Source organism: Stenella coeruleoalba (genome assembly GCF_951394435.1).
Source record: "Stenella coeruleoalba genome assembly, chromosome: 12".
NCBI classification, from domain to species: domain Eukaryota; kingdom Metazoa; phylum Chordata; class Mammalia; order Artiodactyla; family Delphinidae; genus Stenella; species Stenella coeruleoalba.
This window is the reverse complement of record NC_137158.1, coordinates 41398323-41416308: the sequence shown is the minus strand read 5'-3', so window position 1 is coordinate 41416308 and position 17986 is coordinate 41398323. Positions and strand designations below refer to the sequence as shown.

General features: G+C 40.1%; 1 protein-coding gene across 3 annotated transcripts in view; it reads right to left on the bottom strand.

Moving 5' to 3' along the window:
- The window catches only part of FIG4 (FIG4 phosphoinositide 5-phosphatase), a 132277-nt gene that overhangs the window by 11158 nt on the left and 103133 nt on the right, over positions 1–17986 (bottom strand). Inside the window, exon 23 of one of the 3 annotated variants that reach the window (XM_079938630.1) lies at positions 14228–16692. The exons of the other annotated variants lie outside the window; for them this stretch is intronic. Coding sequence (XP_079794756.1) covers positions 16569–16692 — 124 coding nt within the window. The 3' untranslated portion in view covers positions 14228–16568. Of the gene's footprint in view, positions 1–14227; positions 16693–17986 lie in introns of those variants that run through there. 3 annotated transcript variants of the gene reach the window in all.

The window sequence follows — 17986 nt, the reverse complement described above, 5'->3', positions numbered from 1 at the left end:
CCAACGGTACAATTCATATGATTCAGAGTCATATGCTTGATTCTTTGTTTTCCAGATAATGAAATAGTTCCTTATCATCCTTCTAAGGTGACCAGATTTTTAGAAAATCATCATAAACTCATGGATTTAAAAATATTTGATGAGTTCCATCCTACTGTAATTAATATCCTTATTGAAGTGCAAATTTTCCCATCTTTGTCCAGTGGGAGCCAGCATCACAAGAGAGTATCACACTGTATATCACTGCTCAGGAAAAGATCAAAATTCAAAATCTGAAGTATGGTTTCCATTGAACGCATATTGCTTTTGCACCATCGTAAAGCCCAAAAATTTTAAGTTGAACCATTGTAAGCTGGGGACCATCTGTGCTCCATTTTTTTTTTTTTCTGACATAAAGTTTTTTTTCTCTGACATAAAGCCTGAGAATAATCTAATTTTCTTTCCCTTAAAAGTCACTTTCTCTTTTTAGATGTCTAAAGGATCTTTTTCCTTTAAAGTCCAGTTAACATACTATACTGTATCATTTTTGGTCACTATTCTCAGGTATGTGTTGTGCTATTCAAACACGTAGTTTTATATTTCAGAAAAAAAAATTGGCATTACTGTTTTTAGTATTTTTTTTGTTCCCTTGCTTTGTTTTTCTTCATCAAGACTCCTCCTATCCATGCTAAATCTTCCTTGCCTATTGCCAATATTTGACACTTTCTCTTAAATCTTTTTTTCTTCATTTCTTTTTGAATTTTAACGTTTTGTATTTTAAGCTCATTTTGAAATAGTATGCTTCAGATTTGACCTCTTTTATCAAGTTGTCTTTCTGGCATGCTTTCAACGGAGGGATGTTATTCTGCTCTGTGTTCTTTCATTCTCCTAATAACTTTATATGGGTTTGGACCTCGATACTTTTCTGTTGCTCATTAGGCAAAATTAAATTTTCCTGAACCTTTAGAATGGAGTGTAGTTCAGGAAAATCTGACTAACTTGTTTAAAAACATGGCAGCTTGCTTTCTGAGACTTCCTTTACCTCTTCTCTTTCCCCTCTTCTATCTGGACTTTCTCTTTCCCTCCTGCCTCCTGCCACTGTCCTGTCCAGTTTTGACTCCACTGTCAGCACTTTCTCCTCAGACGGGTGCCCTGGCCTGGAAGGGAGCTTTGGCCATCGGGTTCAGGAGTTAATCTGGCCCAGACTGCCTCAGCTCTTTTCAGAACCCACCAAGAGTCCCTGCACTCAGCTGGCACTGAATTGGGTAAAACCCCTCCCAGTTTCAGCTGCTGTGCTCAGATTAGCCCGCAGTCATTTCCAGTGCACTCCTGTTAGCTACTCTGGGGCTCTTCTGGTCTCAGGTCTGTCAGATGCCCTGCTGTCCCCTCCTGACTCCTTCCTCTCGTACAGCACGAACATCATGCAGGTCTTCTGGCTGTTGGCGGTTTACCTCCACCACCTGCTTATATTTTGTGATTTGTGGATAACTTATGCGGTTTGAGGTAAATACTGCCCATGTGTATTTGGTTGTGCTCCCTAGTTGCTCTGTTTTATGTGATGATTCAGAGATTTAAAAAACTATGTTGCTGCCGTCTTCTTCCCAGAACCAACTAGGCATGTCTGTTTTTAAAGTATATTTTTCACCCATCCCCAAAGCTGGACGGTCCCTAAATGTGACATATTGTTGCCTGCATGGCTATACTGTCCTTGCTGCGGAGGGAGGCATTGCCACACCACTTCTCCTTACCCAGGGCTTTGTTCAGAGAAACTCTTTTCCAGCTCAACTCCCATTTCTACTCCATCAGGACTTGGTCTCCTCAGAGACAGGTGAATACCACAGGGTCCAGATGTGGCTGCTATCCTAGTGATGCAGAGACTTGGGGGAAGTGCGGAGAATGTGGTAGAGCCCTTAATCTCACGGTTCACTTACATCTGGCTAATCAAGCATTATTACAACTATGGCAGCAGAAAGAAATACAGGTAAAGTTAGGAAAATTAAAAAATGACTGCCTATCAGCTTTACTTTTATTGCAGCTAATGGGAGATGGCTAGGATATCAGTTAGATTTGGGTCATGATTTTAATGAACAAGGGAGTCCTTCCCATGGCTACTCAAGGGCCTCACTCCATCATGCGAGCAGGGTGCTTTCACCATTCTTGCCTAGTGGCATTTGATGACTGCTAATACAAATGGCAATTGTATGTTTCTATTCTCTCCCTTTCTGGAGAGTTTTAATCCTCCTTTGCCACCAGTGTATATTGAGAGCAGACAGGCAGTCTTTTAATTTATAGGTCACTAGATCACAAAAAGCCTCATCTGGACTTAAAGAGAGCTGCGCAAAACCCAGAGATCCTGGACTTTGAGTGGGATGCGGTGATGTATGGGGGAGGGAGTGGGTTCTACTTATAGCAAGAGGAATATGCATAGATAACTGGGTAGATAACTGGGTAGCTAGCAGGGCAGACTCCGACAGATAACATAAATTAGATTCCTCAGTATCCATCTGAACTCCCCCTCCTGCATGCAGAGGCTGAAAAACAAAAAATAACATCCCAGACTCCCTTGCAATTTGGGTTCAAAATGTGATTTAGGTTCTACCCACCACTTGTACTCACAGGAGTCTGATTTGGAACTGACTCATATGCGAAGAAGCAACATGTAGGGTGTCCTTTTTGCAGACTCTGGCAAAGGCAATGTGCTCTCGAGTTGGCCACCCCAGTGGCAGCTTCCTGATTATAGCTGAGGTGGCTGGTTTTGCAGCCAGCAGCTGCTGTGATACCTTCCGGATCTAGGCAGATGCAGCAGCCACTCTGATGATTTGCCATGTGCTTTGCGGAGTCATTCCTGGCAGCTTGGTCTACAATCTGTCTCTTTAGCCCTCTGGTGATTCTGAAAGCCACTGAAAATCCCATAATAAATCACTTCCTGTTTAATCTACCTAGAGTGGATTATGTTTTCTGCAACTGAACTCAGACCACGTAGCCAATGTGCAAAAGCACAGGAAGCTCCAGCTCTTTCTTGCTTTAGCCGGGAGCAAGCACAGAGGCACCTAGGTAACCCTGTTCCTGGATGGTTCTAGCAACAAGGGGATACTTCCAGCAGTTGGGCACATTTGTGTTCACTGCCCTAGGAGACAGAAGGGACAGTCTACTACAAGCACATACATGAGTGGCAATGGTGGTACTTTTGATGTTTGGGCCATAGCTGTTAGTATTCTTATTGGTCCATGTACGGCAGAATGATACTCTTCTACATTCTCTCTGACAACTGTAAAATTAAAATGTCGTTTGTGTTTTTAAAAGGACTTTTGGTTTTAGACAAACAAAGTAAGATGATTTTTGGACCTGAAACAGGTAAAATGCCTCCAATTTAGGATGCAATTTATAAATTGAAGGATTTCCCTCCCATTTTGTAGGATATATTGCCTTAGTATAAAAAGAAATGCAGTTTTTCCTCTGTTTCAGCTGTGTCTAGTATTACAAACACCAGGAGAGCACCCAATGATATTTGGCTGCACTATTTCGTAGGCCATAACGCGAACATTTCAGCTGCTGTTGGCTTTGTTTTACATCTTTATTGGAGTATTACTGCTTTACAATGGTGTGTTAGTTTCTGCTTTATAACAAAGTGAATCAGTTATACATATACATATGTTCCCATATCTGTTCCCTCTTGCGTCTCCCTCCCTCCCACCCTCCCTATCCCACCCCTCTAGGTGGTCACAAAGCACCGAGCTTGGCTTTCAGCCACAGGCAACAGGAACTGGTTACCCTGCACAGCACTGGGTCTGTTCTGCCAGTAAAGGACAGGTTGCACATCAAGCCTGTAACAGCTGTTCTCAAAGGGCAAAGAATACAACTGCCCCTCCCAGAGTCATCCTTTCTCCCCGCCTGTACACAGGCCCAGACTCTCCCTCAGGGCAACTGGTCATCTATCAGACATTTCCACGGTGACCTTTGGGAGCAATCTGTCCCTGCTGTCCTCAAATTTCCTGGAACAGCAGCAGCAGTGGCCTGTCACTCCTGGAGATGCAGGCTGCAGTAATGGCCCTGTGTCTCATCTCCCACGTGGAAGTGATGACACCTACTTATATTCTTCATGCCCATTTGAATATTTTCACCTTTTCCTGATGATTTACAGAGTGCTATCACCGAGTCTGCCATGTCACTTCATTACATCTCCTGTTACCTCCATCTTTTTTCTAAGACTTTTTATTGTAGAACCTCTTCAGATTTATAGAACTATTATACAGAGAGTTCCAACATACCCCATACATACCCCAGTTTCCCCTATGTGACGTCTTCCATTAGGATGGTACATTTCTTGCAATTAATGAACTGATATTGACACATTATTATTAAGTAAAATCCATACTTAGTTTTTACCTAACGTCCTTTTTCTTTTCCAAGAACTTATCAAGGATACATTATATTTAGTTGTCATCTCCACTTAGGGTCCTCTTGGAGGTGACAGTAGACTGACCTTGTCACTGATGACCTTGATAGTTTTGAAGAGTACTTAACCTGCATCTTTTCAGAGTTATCCTTCACTTTAATTACAGTAAGGATCAGACAAAACTGACTTGGAAGGAGCTATAAGTAGGATCATGAGCCTTCAAACCAAAACCTGCCTGTCCTGAGTTTTCAGAAAGCTCATATGGCTTCATCTCTGTCAATGTTCATCTGTGACGGGGTGTTGGGCTCGCTGCCCAGTGGATACTCAGACACAGCTGCCGAGGGAACTCCTGTGGAGGATTTGATGGAGCGGGGGTTCCACAACCTGGCTGATCACTACATTCAAAGGAGAATTTTACGAAACACAGATGCCCAGGTCTTAGCCCAGGTGTACTGAATCAATCTCCAGCTATAGGGTCTGGAAGTCTGTATTTTGTATTACTTAAATAAACAAGTCTTGCTAATTATGTTTTTAATATAGAAAATTATAAAACATGGCCCATAATCCATTAGTATTGATAACATAAAGGTATAAATGTAGAAAATGTAAAGAGAAACCAAAAGTCTAAAATGAAACCTGAATGCCTCCCTATAATCTATTTAACCATTTTCTAAGGACGCTTTTTTTTACATCTTTATTGGAGTATAATTGCTTTACAATGGTGTGTTAGTTTCTGCTTTATAACAAAGTGAATCAGTTATACATATACATATGTTCCCATGTCTCTTCCCTCTTGCGTCTCCCTCCCTCCCACCCTCCCTATCCCACCCCTCCAGGCGGTCACAAAGCACCCAGCTGATCTCCCTGTGCTATGCGGCTGCTTCCCACTAGCTGTCTACCTTACGTTTGGTAGTGTATATATGTCCATGCCTCTCTCTCTGTCACGGCTTATCTAAGGACGCTTTGATTGCTCCCTGTTTTTTAGTGTTGTCTTCTGTTTGCTTGAGATTTGTATTTCAGCAAGCTTCCCAAGATATTCTGGTGTAACCAGAAATATTCTGGTGTAACCAGTAACCACTACTACAGACGAAATTCACAACTGAGCTGAGGGGGGGCAGAATGTCCCTTTCCATGCTGGCATCCTTCTGAAATCACAAAGCCCTGCTCTTCCCTTTCCTCCCCTGAACAAGTCACCCCTAAAGTCATTAGATGGGGGCAGAGCAAGGAGAGGCAGCCTGTGACAGCCTGTGGGGTGTTGGAGCCCAAGTCGGGTGAGAAGGGTAGATCCAGTGTGGGGAGTTTAGGCCTGAGTGAGGAGGGCGTCCACGTGTAGGGGCAGCCTGAGGTGGTATGTCAGAGACTGAGCAGGGAGAAGTGGGTGTGAACATCCATGTGGAGTGGTGGCCTGGGGCCCAAGGGGATAAGGAGGGCATTCATGAGGGTGGTGTCTCTGAAAAGGTGTCAGCGCCTGAATAGAGGGCATCCATGTGGGGGAAGGGGTGGATGCAGTGGTGACGGAAGACTGGTTACATACGAGGGAATCAATCAGATAAATATAATGAGGGTAACAGAGCCATGTTTCTCACTGTTGGAGAGGGAGGTCACTAATATGGAAAGGGAGATGGACGGAATAATCCCAGAGTACCCTCCAATTAGAGGCATCAGTATGAATTTAAAGATATATATCTATATTTTATTTGTATTATACTTACAAATATATAATTTATATTATATGATTATATATGTAGTATATATTTGTATATACATATATGTATATATTTGCATATGTCTATATATTTACATCTATGAGTATATGTAAGTATATATATATGTCCTTTGAGTGGGCCTGGGAGCAATGATACCCCAATGGCAATAGTGCCCACACCTTGGCTTTAATACCATTTTCCACTAAAAAGAACCTGAGGTCCTTGGAGAAATGACTGATTTCAGGGCTGGGGCAGGCAAAGAACATGATGAGCTTAGAACATCTTGTGCCAGAAATCAAGCATATATTTAAAGAATGATGAGGATGTGTCCAGAGAACACAAGAGCCAGGATGAAGGGACGCAGGTGAAATTTGGAACAATTTGAGTATCAAAATAAATAATGACAGTAACAGACTATATCCCATCGAATAAAACAGAAAACCAAGATCTCATACTGAGAAAAATAGATAAATGAAATAATTGAAAGTTTGATGAAGAAAGGGATGTTTACATCATTTCAAAGTATCTCCCATAAAATATTCATTAATTAAAAGAGAGGGGGGGGAAAAAGAGCAAAAAGTGGAAAGGCCGAGAAGATTCCATTTTAATCAAGGGACTGAAATAAAGATGATTAGTAATGGCATGAATTGAAATTGTGTGCCACCTGATAGGATGCAATAAAAAGAACTCACCATCACTTCTGTGATATTCCTGCCTGTATTCATTATGTACTTTAAGCCAATGAACATTTATGATGTCAGAGTTTCTGGGGGTCGGGAATCTGAGAGTGGCTTAATTGGGTGATTCTGGTTTTAGGTCTGTTATAAGGTTGAAGTCCAGCTGCTGGCTGGGGCAACAGTCATCTTGAGGTTTAACTGGGGCTGGAGAATCCACTTCCATGCTCACTCACATGGTTGGCAGGCCTCAGTTTCTCACTGGCTGTTGGCTACATGCTTCTGTTCCTTGCCATCTGGGCCTATCCATAGGACGTTTGCTTGCCCCAGAACAAGTGATCCAAGAGATCGCTTCTATAACCTAACCACTTCTGGTCTAATGCTCTTGGTCACAAAGATCAACTCTGCTACAGTGAGGGAGGAGACTGCATGAGGGTTTGAATAACAGGAGGTGTGGCCAGTTTGAAGGCTGGCTACCAAACTGCCAAAGATAACCACGACAAACTCAGACTGGGTGCTGTTCTACAAAGTCATTAGACTGTATTCTTCAAAGTGTCAAAGTTACGAAAAATCAAGGAAGACTGGGGAACTGTTCTAGAATGAAGGAGACTAAAGAGACATGACAACTAGCTGCAATGTGAGATGCTGGACGAGTTCCTTTTGAGATTAAGGACATTATTGGGACAACTTAGCAAAAGCTTGAATGGGGTTGAAGGATTAGTTGGCAGCAATGTATTGCTGTTAATTTCCTGATTTTACTAGATTGTACTGGGATTTTATAGGAGAATCTTCTTATTTATACAAAATACCTACTCAAATGTTAGGGAGAGAGAATATCAGGTCTGCAACTTACTCTCAAATGGTTCCGGTTGGGGAGGGAAACATTCTTTGTTCTTGTAATTGCAACTTTGAGATAAGTTTGAGACTGTTTCCAAATTAAGAATGTATAGAAACTATAAAGACCTATGGGAGAAACTGTCTAAATTAAGGTCGAAAATCCTAATTAGGTAGAATTATAAGCCACTGCTGTTTTCATAGGTCAAAAATGTATGAGTATTGGTAACTTCATATGGTTCAACTTAATACAAGAACATTCTGACAAACTAATCAACATCAAAGATAACGAAAGTTTGGATTCCAATAAAGAGGCAAAACAATTCACAGGGCCCTTTCAAGGATCTCTCTCCTGCAATTAACTACTCTGTCCAGAACCCCCAGTATCTGACTCTCTGCAGACCCCACCTGTCAGCACAGAGAACTGCTGTAGTAGCTCCATCCTAGAAATGATCCCTCTACCCTCCTCCCCATGTCCTATTTCTCTGCATCCCTCCACAGCATTTTTGAAATGGGTTCCGCTCCCCATGTTTTCTTACCCCCTTCCCATTTTTTCCTAAATTCACTGCAGTGGGCTTGCAAAGCTACCACCCATAAACATTTGCTCCTCAAGGCCATCAGTACCTCCCTGTTAATTTCTCTGTATTCAAGACTGCTGCCCACTCCTTCCTTCTCGAAACATTTTCTTCTCTTGGCTTCTGTGAAACCACACTTCTCAAGAGTTTCCTCCTGTTCCCCTCTTTGCTTTTATCCTTGGCCCCTACAGTTCACCCTCCAGAAAGCACCCATAGTCATCTTTTAGAGAGTGCCTTAGAGCATGCCACTCCTCACTGAAAACGACTCCCCGCCAACCCCCCATGCTTCTCGCTGGATAAATAACAGCGAAGCTCCTATGAAATTTGGCCCCTACCTATGCCTCACTCCATCCCAAAGCACATTCCTCTGTGCCTCTCTCACTTGGCTTTGTTTGCTTTTTTTTAGTGAAACGTTTTTGCTGTATTTTAATCTATATGCTTTCAAAAAATTGAAGTATAGTTGATTTACAATGTTAGTTTCTGGTGTACAGCAAATGTGTGTTTTACGCTTACATTTTTTTTCAGATTCTTTTCCATTATAGGTTATTACAAGATATTGAATATAGTTCCCTGTGCTATACAGTAGGACCTTATTGTTTATTTTATATATAATAGTATCTGTTAATCCCAAACCCCTAATTTTTCTCTCCCCCCCACTACTTTCCCCTTTGGTAACCATAAGTTTGTGTTTTCTATATCTATGAGTCTTTCTGTTTTGTAAATAAGTTCATTTGTATCATTTTTTTTTAGATTCCACATATAAGTGATATATGATATTTGCCTTTCCCTATCTTACTTCACTTAGTTTAATAATCTCTAGGTCCATCCACGTTGCTGCAAATGGCATTATTTTGTTTTTTTTCTGGCTGAGTAATGTTCCATTGTATATATGTACATCTTCTTTATCCATTCCTCTGTGGATGGACAGTTAGGTTGCTTCCATGTCTTGGCTATTGTAAATACTGCTGCAGTGAACTTGAGGCGCATGTATCTTTTCGAATTATATATGGTTTTCTCCAGATACGTGCCCAGGAGTGGGACTGCTGGATCATACGGCAACTCTTAGTTTTTTTAAGGAACCTCCATACCGTTCTCCATAGTGACTGTACCAACTTACATTCCCACCAACAGTGTAGCATGGTTCCCTTTTCTCCACATCCTCTCCAGCATTTATTGTTTGTAGACGTTTTTTTTTTTTTTTTTTTTGCCGTATGTGGGCCTCTCACTGTTGTGGTCTCTCCCGTTGCGGAGCACAGGCTCCGGACACGCAGGCCCAGCGGCCATGGCTCACGGGCCCAGCTGCTCTGCGGCACGTGGGATCTTCCCGGACCGGGGCATGAACCCATGTCCCCTGCATCGGCAGGCGGACTCTCAACCACTGTGTCACCAGGGAAGCCCTGTTTGTAGACTTTTTGATGGTGGCCATTCTGACTGGTGTGAGGTGATACCTCAATGTATTTTTGATTTTCACTTCTCTAATAATTAGCAGTTGAGCATCTTTTCATGTGTCTGTTGGCCATCTCTGTGTCTTCTGTTTGCTTCTTAAATATGCCAAGCTTATTTCTGCCCTGGTCTTCTGCGCATGTTCTCTCTGCTTTGAACACTCTTCCCCAGTCATCTCAGGACAGACGCCTCCTCTGCATTCAGGTTTCAGTTCAAACCTCAACTCCTCAAGGAGACTTTCCTCAAAACCTAATTTAAAGCAGCTCCTGACTCTTACCTGCCCCAACCACTCTCTCCCATCATCCTGGTTTGTGCTCTTCAAGTCATTTATCCTAATATGAAATTGTCTTGTTTATTAGTTCAGTGCTTGTCTGCCTATCTTAGGACATAAGTGCCTTGAGAGACCTTGTCAGTCTTGTTCTTTACTGTATCTCCAGTGTCTAGAACAGTGTCTGACACATAGTAGGTGCTTAATAAGTGGTGACTAAATCATGTACTTTCTGCTGATGATCCCACCCAGCAGATGTCTCATGGCTGTGATAATGATAATTACAGAATCCTAGAGATGACCTTCCTTGCAAATCATCTTATCGAACCTCAGATTACAAGAAGAAACTCTACAACACTGCTGGTAGAAGGTTATCCAGCCTCTACTGGAGGACTCTCAGTGATAGAAGAACTCATGACTTTTCATAATGGAATGTTTACATGTCATTGTTTTTTGGAATTCTTATTTTTTTATACAGCAGGTTCTTATTAGTTATCTGTTTTATACATATTAGTGTATATGTGTCAATCCCAATCTCCCCATTCATCCCACCACCCCCATCCTGCTTTCCCCCCTTGGTGTCCATACGTTTGCTCTCTACATCTGTGTCTCTATTTCTGCCTTGCAAACCGGTTCATCTGTACCATTTTTCTAGATTCCACATACATATGTTAATATACGATATCTGTTTTTCTCTTTCTGACTTTCTTCATTCTGTATGACAGTCTCTAGGTCCATCCATACATGTCACTGTTGATAGCTCTAATTGTTGAAGAGGTTTTCTCTTCAGTGACCCTAAATCTTCCTCCCTGTATGTCCCACTTACTGATCCCAAAACAACTTGAAAAAGCCCTGCTTCACTGGACAGTAATACAAGTATTACTTGAGGGAATGATCACATGATTCTAAGTTCTGAGATAAATACTCCCAGCTATCTCAACACTTCATGTGACATGAAAAATTAACCAAGTCTGCACATGAGAAAGGTCTGCAAAATTTTAGCAGCTTGTTTTAAGTAAATAAAACCTTTCTAAGCATCTTATCTGAAAAGTAAAATGTAAGCATGCCCTTGGGTATTCAGAGAACATGATCTCATTTCTCATGGCTGTCTTTCTGTTCTTAACAGACTGCTTCTCTGAATCACGCTCTTTCTGATACTGAGGGAACTGCAACAATCACAGAGAGCCAAGCCCACAAGCATCTTCCCTGAGACACAGACTTATCTTTTGCAGAACATATTTGTGAGTGTATGTTCTCACTTCTGAATCAATTTTATATTTTAATGAGATGAGAGAGAACTTTCATGATGTAACTGTTCACTAATGAGCTTTGTGGCAAGGGCTCTTTGCAGAAGGCATTAAACGATTTATTTTACGAGTGAAAAAACAGTTTGGCTCTTACACCCCTTGGGGCTTTCAGTGTGTGTAGTGCAGGAGGAAGACCATCTGTTGTGATTAAACAGGCAACATTCTAGTGCATATTTGTATCCTTCCTGTGACTTGTGCAATACAGTAAGCATTCTGTAATTTTATTGGAGTATAGTTGATTTGCAATGTTGTGTTAGTTTCAGGTGTACAGCAAAGTGATTCAGTTATACATATATTCATTTTTTTTTCAGATTCTTCTCTCATATAGGTTATCACAGAATACTGAATAGAGTTCCCTGTGTTCTACAGTAAGTCTTTGCTGGTTATCTATCTTATAAATAGCAGTGTGTGTGTATGTTCATCCTAAGCTCCTGATCTTTCCCTCCCCCCAACATTTCCCCTTTGGTAACCATAAATTTGTTTTCTATAAGTCTGTTTTGTAAAAAAAAAAAAAAAATGATTTGTATCATTTTTTTAAAAATTAGATTCCACATGAGTGATATCATATGATATTTGTCTTTCTCTATCTGACTTCACTTAGTATGATGATCTCTAGGTCCAACATGTTGCTGCAAATGGCATTATTTCATTCTCTTTTATGGTTGAGTAATAAAACAAACTTATGGTATATATATACATCTTCTTTATCCATTCATCTGTCAGTGGACATTTAGGTTGTTTCCATGTCTTGGTTGTTGTAAATAGTGCTGCTATGAACATAGGGGTGCATGTATCTTTTCGAATTATGGTTTTCTCAGGGTATACGCCCAGGAGTGAGATTGCTGGATCATATGGTAGTTCTATTTGTAGTCTTTTAAGGAACCTCCATACTGTTCTCCACAGTGGTTGTACCAATTTACATTCCCACCAATGGTGTAGGAGGGTTCCCTTTTCTCCACACCCCTTTCAGCATTATTTGTTGATTTTTTAAATAATGTCCATTCTGACCGGTGTGAGGTAATACCTCATTGTAGTTTTGATTCGCATTTCTATGATAGTTATTGATGTTGAGCATCTTTTCATGTGCTTTTTGCCCATCTGTATGTCTTCTTTGGAGAAACGTCTATTTAGATCTTCTGCCCGTTTTTTGATCAGGTTGTTTGTTTTTTGATATGGAGCCACAGGTTGTTTTTTTTTTGATATTGAGCTGTTTGTATATTTTGGAGATTAATCCCTTGTCGGTCACTTTGTTTGCAAATATTTTCTCCCATTCTGTGGGTTGTCTTTTCATTTTGTTTATGGTTTCCTTTGCTGTGCAGAAGCTTTTAAGTTTAATTAGGTCCCATTTGTTTACTTTATTGTTTACTCAACGAGATGGATCAAAGAAGATATTACTGCAATTTATGTTAATGAGCGTTCTGCCTATGTTTTCCTCTAGGAGTTTTATAGCATCCAGTCTTACATTTAGGTCTTTGATCCATTTTGAGTTTATTTTTGTGTATGGTGTTTGAAATTAGAACATTCCCTTTCTTGGAATATGCAGCTATCCAGTTTTCCCAGCACCACTTATTAAAGAGACTGTCTTTTCTCCATTGTATATTCTTTCCTCCTTTGTCATAGATTAATTGGCCATAGATGTGTAGGTTTATTTCTGGGCTTTCTATCCTGTTCTATCGACCTATGTCTTTGTTTTGATGACTGTAGCTTTGCAAGTATAGTCTGAAGTCAGGGGCCTGATTCCTCCAGCTCCGTTTTTCTTTCTCAGGATGGCTTTGGCTATTTGGGGTCTTTTGTATTTCCACACAAATTTAAAAACTTTTTGTTCTAGTTCTGTGAAAAAAGCCATTGAATGAAGGAGTGAGCAAGTGAATAAAGGAACCAGTGAATCAGAGGGTCTCAGAACTATTTGCTTCCTTAATTCCTTAAACAAACAAACAAAAAACTATAGAAAAGAAACATTTCTTCAAGTGGTCAGGAATAGCACTCCTCTGGTAAGGACTGAACAAAGCTATAATGTAGTAATGCCCTGGTTGCCTTAGTGCTGCATACTGACATAAATGGTCAAATATTGTACACCTTTTTAGTCTCAGGACCCCTTTATACTCTTAAAAGCATTATTTAGGATCCCAAAAAGCTTTGGTTTATTGGGTTATATCTACTGATCGGCAGGCAGACTCTCAACCACTGCGCCACCAGGGAAGCCCAGGAAGAATTATTTTAATAGTCTTCCCAGATAATTGAGGATATTTTTCTTTGATGCTACATCAAAACTTGACAAATTTCTTAAAGGTTAGTTGCAGTGTAGAATCTGAAATCATGTCAATGAACTTTTCATATGCTTTTATCTTAAAACCCATTGGTCTGTCTTACACTTGGAATGGGTTTTCTTATTCATGGATGATTTTTTTAATAGCATGCATTGGTCATTTGGGCAATATTGACTCACTGAGTTATGAAGATCTTCCAAATGTAAGGCATTTCATTACACAATATCAAAAAAAATCACATTTGTTAAGATCGTTACCAATCTCACCAGAGAAACCTAATGATGGTGGAAACAAGTTTTCCAAAATTCTGATTTTGGCTTGAAATATCTAACTTTATCACTTGTAACAAATACTTTCAATTGTTTTTCTTGAAGTGACAGGCTTACTCTGTTCATTTTTGAAAAAGTGTCTGCCAAATACTCGTCTGAAGAACCATAGTTTGTCAGTCATTATTTTAATTGGTGTTCTGTGAAAAAAAGTGATGAGTTCAGCTCTCACATGTGCTTTTCCTTGACAACCATCATGTTTTGATATACAACAGAAGTCTTTTATGTCTGTCTCCCATTTTGCCCCAAAGAATACTAGAAAGACATACATTCAAGGGTTGATACTTAATGAAGCAATAAAAATTATTAAGTGTAACTGGCCTGCCTCTCCACCCCTCCCCACCCACCCACCGCCTTCCCAGGCCCATGGCCCTTCCAATGCTGAAGGCCGGCCTGGGATGGAGGTGCATTCATTATAGGAGCCAGGCCAGAGAAGGACTTGACTCAGTGGGGGCTGGAGGACTCCCCAGGAGTTTGCAAACCACATTTTGAGCCTCACTGCTTTATGCTTTTTACTGTTTTCTTTTTCTTCCTTTGGTGACGAGGTGCTAGTTTTCACTATTTGTTACTGTCCATGCTGCCTGTGGGAGGCTCTCCCACTTTTAGCTGCACCCAATAGGAGTATGGGTTGGAGGAATTCCAGCTGCCTGGCTCAGGCTATCATGTTACTGGACTTTGGGTTTAAGTCCCAAAGAAATGAAGTTGAGTCCCGGCTTTGTCACTTAAGAGTTCTTGTAACTCTGAATGAGCCGCAGACCCTCTCCAGTCTTGTTTTCTTAGAAAATCAGAGGACTGAGTCCAGTGACCCCTAAGCGTCTTCCAGTTCCCAAATTTCACAATCCTAATATGCTAAACACACATGTGTACATGAATGGGACATTCTGAGAATGCTGTCTTGCACCTTTCCACACAAATCTGACTGTTATCTATGTATCTCTAGAAGCCATTACAGATGGCTTTTGGGAGGAAAGAAGTATGTGAAGAATTCAGATGACACCAATTGATTTTCTCATTAGACTGCTGGGAAATATCCAAGATTCCATGTAAAAACAGAAATTAAACGCTAAAATGAAAAATAAACTAGTAAACAATTATACCATCTACGTGATATATAAATAAACCAATAACTGATTTTGTTACAGCATGAGAAAATCCAAGAATAATAATACCTACTATGTTAAAACTGTTTGAAACAAAAGCAAAATCTTTGGACAAGTAAGAGTAATAATGAGTAGAAGAGAGTATAAAGGATAAAGTTATTGGTTTGAGAAGCTTCAAATTTAGAGTTCCCAAAAAGATATCAGAATTTTTTTCCTAGCTCTACTCTTATTACTGAAAGTAAATGTATCCGAACATATTAACTATTCAGTCAATTTACTTCCCTATTTTCTAACCACATGATAAAGGAACTACCAATTTAGCTATTCATCTTTTGAAATAAACCTGAAAGAGTTTTATCTTTAAAGAGATATTACTTTGATGTACAATGCTTAAAAAGCACTGATTTAATTTTGACATTAAGCAATGAACTTCTAACACAATTATAAATAGTAAAACAAAATGGTTAAGAAAGTCAAGATAGTCTCAAGTCCTCTTTTTTCCTGCATAAGGACAGGATACATTTTGTTCAGATATTCTGGGGCTTAATTAGTGTTTTGGTGACATCACACATACAGAATAGAAACTGTGACCCTTTACTAATAGATGTAAACCATCTTATTAAAGAGTGTTTTTGCAAGCAAATGGAAAGTGGGTTTGAGAAGGAAGATTTTTTTAAATGTAAAAATTTCCCTTCTTTCCAACTGAGATCAAACTGCCATAATTTTTTTAAATTGTAAGATTCTAAGAGTAAGTTAAATACAAAAAGAAAGCAAAACTAACTTTTAAGGTTTCATGTGTTTAGAAACAACAGGCAAATGGAAATCAAGAAATCTTGATTCAATTCTAGGCATGTTGATCAAGGGATTCTTTTGAAGAGCTTCAGCGATTTGAACTGAAAATAAGAAAATCATGGATCAAGATGGCAATGTAGGTTGTCCCCAACATCATCCCCCTCACAAGAAAACCAACTATCCTTAGACAAGTCACCATTGTGAAAATCCCAGAATCCAGGGGGTGAAGTAGAAGCACCCCCCTGGACCCACAGCGACCAAGAAGGAAAGCATTAGAAGAATAAGAGGAATGGCTACACTCTGACTGCACCGCTCAGCCCCTGGATGGTCACAAGGCCACACAAGAGGGCCCCCAGGTCTGTAGTTTCTACAGTGGGGGAAAAAGAGCCCAAAGTAAATATCCAGCTCCCCCAGCCCTGCAGGGTACTTCCCAGGGGGCCCACTTGGGTCTCACCTCACAGGGATCACTGGGGAAATCTCTGGAGCTTGATCACGGAGAAGCAGAGAAATCGAGAAGGGGGGCAGGGCTTACAGTAACCAGCACTCAAATCCTGGCAGAACATATTCCTCCCTGCAGCTACAACTGAACACAGATCCCAGCCAGAGGCTCTTTGCATCTGCAGAGCTGAGCTGGTGGCCCTGTCTGGCCAGGGAGCTCACTGGGCAGTGGAAATAAAAGGATGCTAATTAACACTGTGAAAACATATGAATGTGTAAATCTCACTGGTAATATAAATATAGTCAAAGTCAGATTCTCTAATGTTGTAATGGTGGTGCATAATTCACATGCAACTCTACTTTAAAAGTTAAAAAATGTTAAAAATAACCATAACTAGAATAATTTGTTATTGGGTATATAATATTAAAAAGGTATAAATCATACCATCAGTAACCTGCCACATCACGGGTGGCGGGGGAGATGTAAAAGTACAAAGTTTCTGCATGCTGTTGAAGTTATTATCACCTTAAAATAGGATGCTACAAATATATCTTCTGTAAGTATCGTGGTAACCACAGGGAAAAATCTGTAGTAGACACAAAAAAGACCGTGATAAAGGAGTCAGAGTATATTGCTACAAAAAGTCATCAAATCACAGAGGAAGACAGCAAGAGAGGAAGCAAGGAACAAAAGATCTACAAAACAATGAACAAAATGGCAATAGTAAGTCCTTACCTATGAATAATTTCTTTAAATGTAAATGGATTGGGCTTCCCTGGTGGTGCAGTGGTTGGGAGTCCGCCTGCTGATGCAGGGGACACGGGTTCATGCCCCGGTCTGGGAAGATCCCACATGCCGTGGAGCGGCTGGGCCCGTGAGCCATGGCTGCTGAGCCTGCGCATCCGGAGCCTCTGCTCCGCAATGGGAGAGGCCACAACAGTGAGAGGCCCGCGTACCACACAAAAAAAAGTGGATTAAATTCTCCCATCAAAAGACAGAGTGGCTGAATAAATTAAAAAAGAAGATCCAACAATACGCAATTAAGCTTTAAGGACACACAAAGACTGAGAGTGAAGGGATGGAAAAAGTTATTTCAAGCAATTGGTGAGCAAAAGAAAGAAGAAGTCACTATACCATATCAAGCAAAATAGAATTTAAGTTAAAAATGGTCAAAAGAGATGATGAAAGTCATTATACAATGATAAAGGAAGTTAATCCACCAAGAAGACACAAAAATTGTAAATAGTCACGCATCCAATGTCGGAGCACTTAAATATATAAAGTAAACACTAACTAAAAGGAGAAATAAACCGCAGTACAATAATAGTAGGGGACATTAATACCCTACTCTCAATAATGGATAGATAATCCAGACAGAAAATTAATACCCTACTCTCAATAATGGATAGATAATCCAGACAGAAAATAAATTAAAAAACAAGATTTGAACAACACTATTAAACAAATATACCAAAGAAACATACAGAACATTCCATCCAACAGCAGCAGAATATACATTCTTCTCAGGAGCACAAGGAACATTTTCATGGCTAGATGATATGATAAGTCATAAAACAACTCTCAACAAATTCAAAAGGTAGAAATTACATCAAGTATCTTTTCTGACCACAATGGAATGAAACTAAAAATAACAGGAGAAAAGCTGAAAAACTCACAAAGACATGTAAATTAAACAACACCCTCCTGAACAGCCAATGGCTCAAAGAAGAAATCAAAAGGGAAGCAAAAAATATCTTGAAACAAACAAGAATATAAACTAACATACCAAAAAACTCATGGATGCAGCAAAAGAAGTTCTAAGAGGCAAGTTTACAGAGAGAAACACATTTATCAAGAAAAAAAGATCTCAATCTAACTTT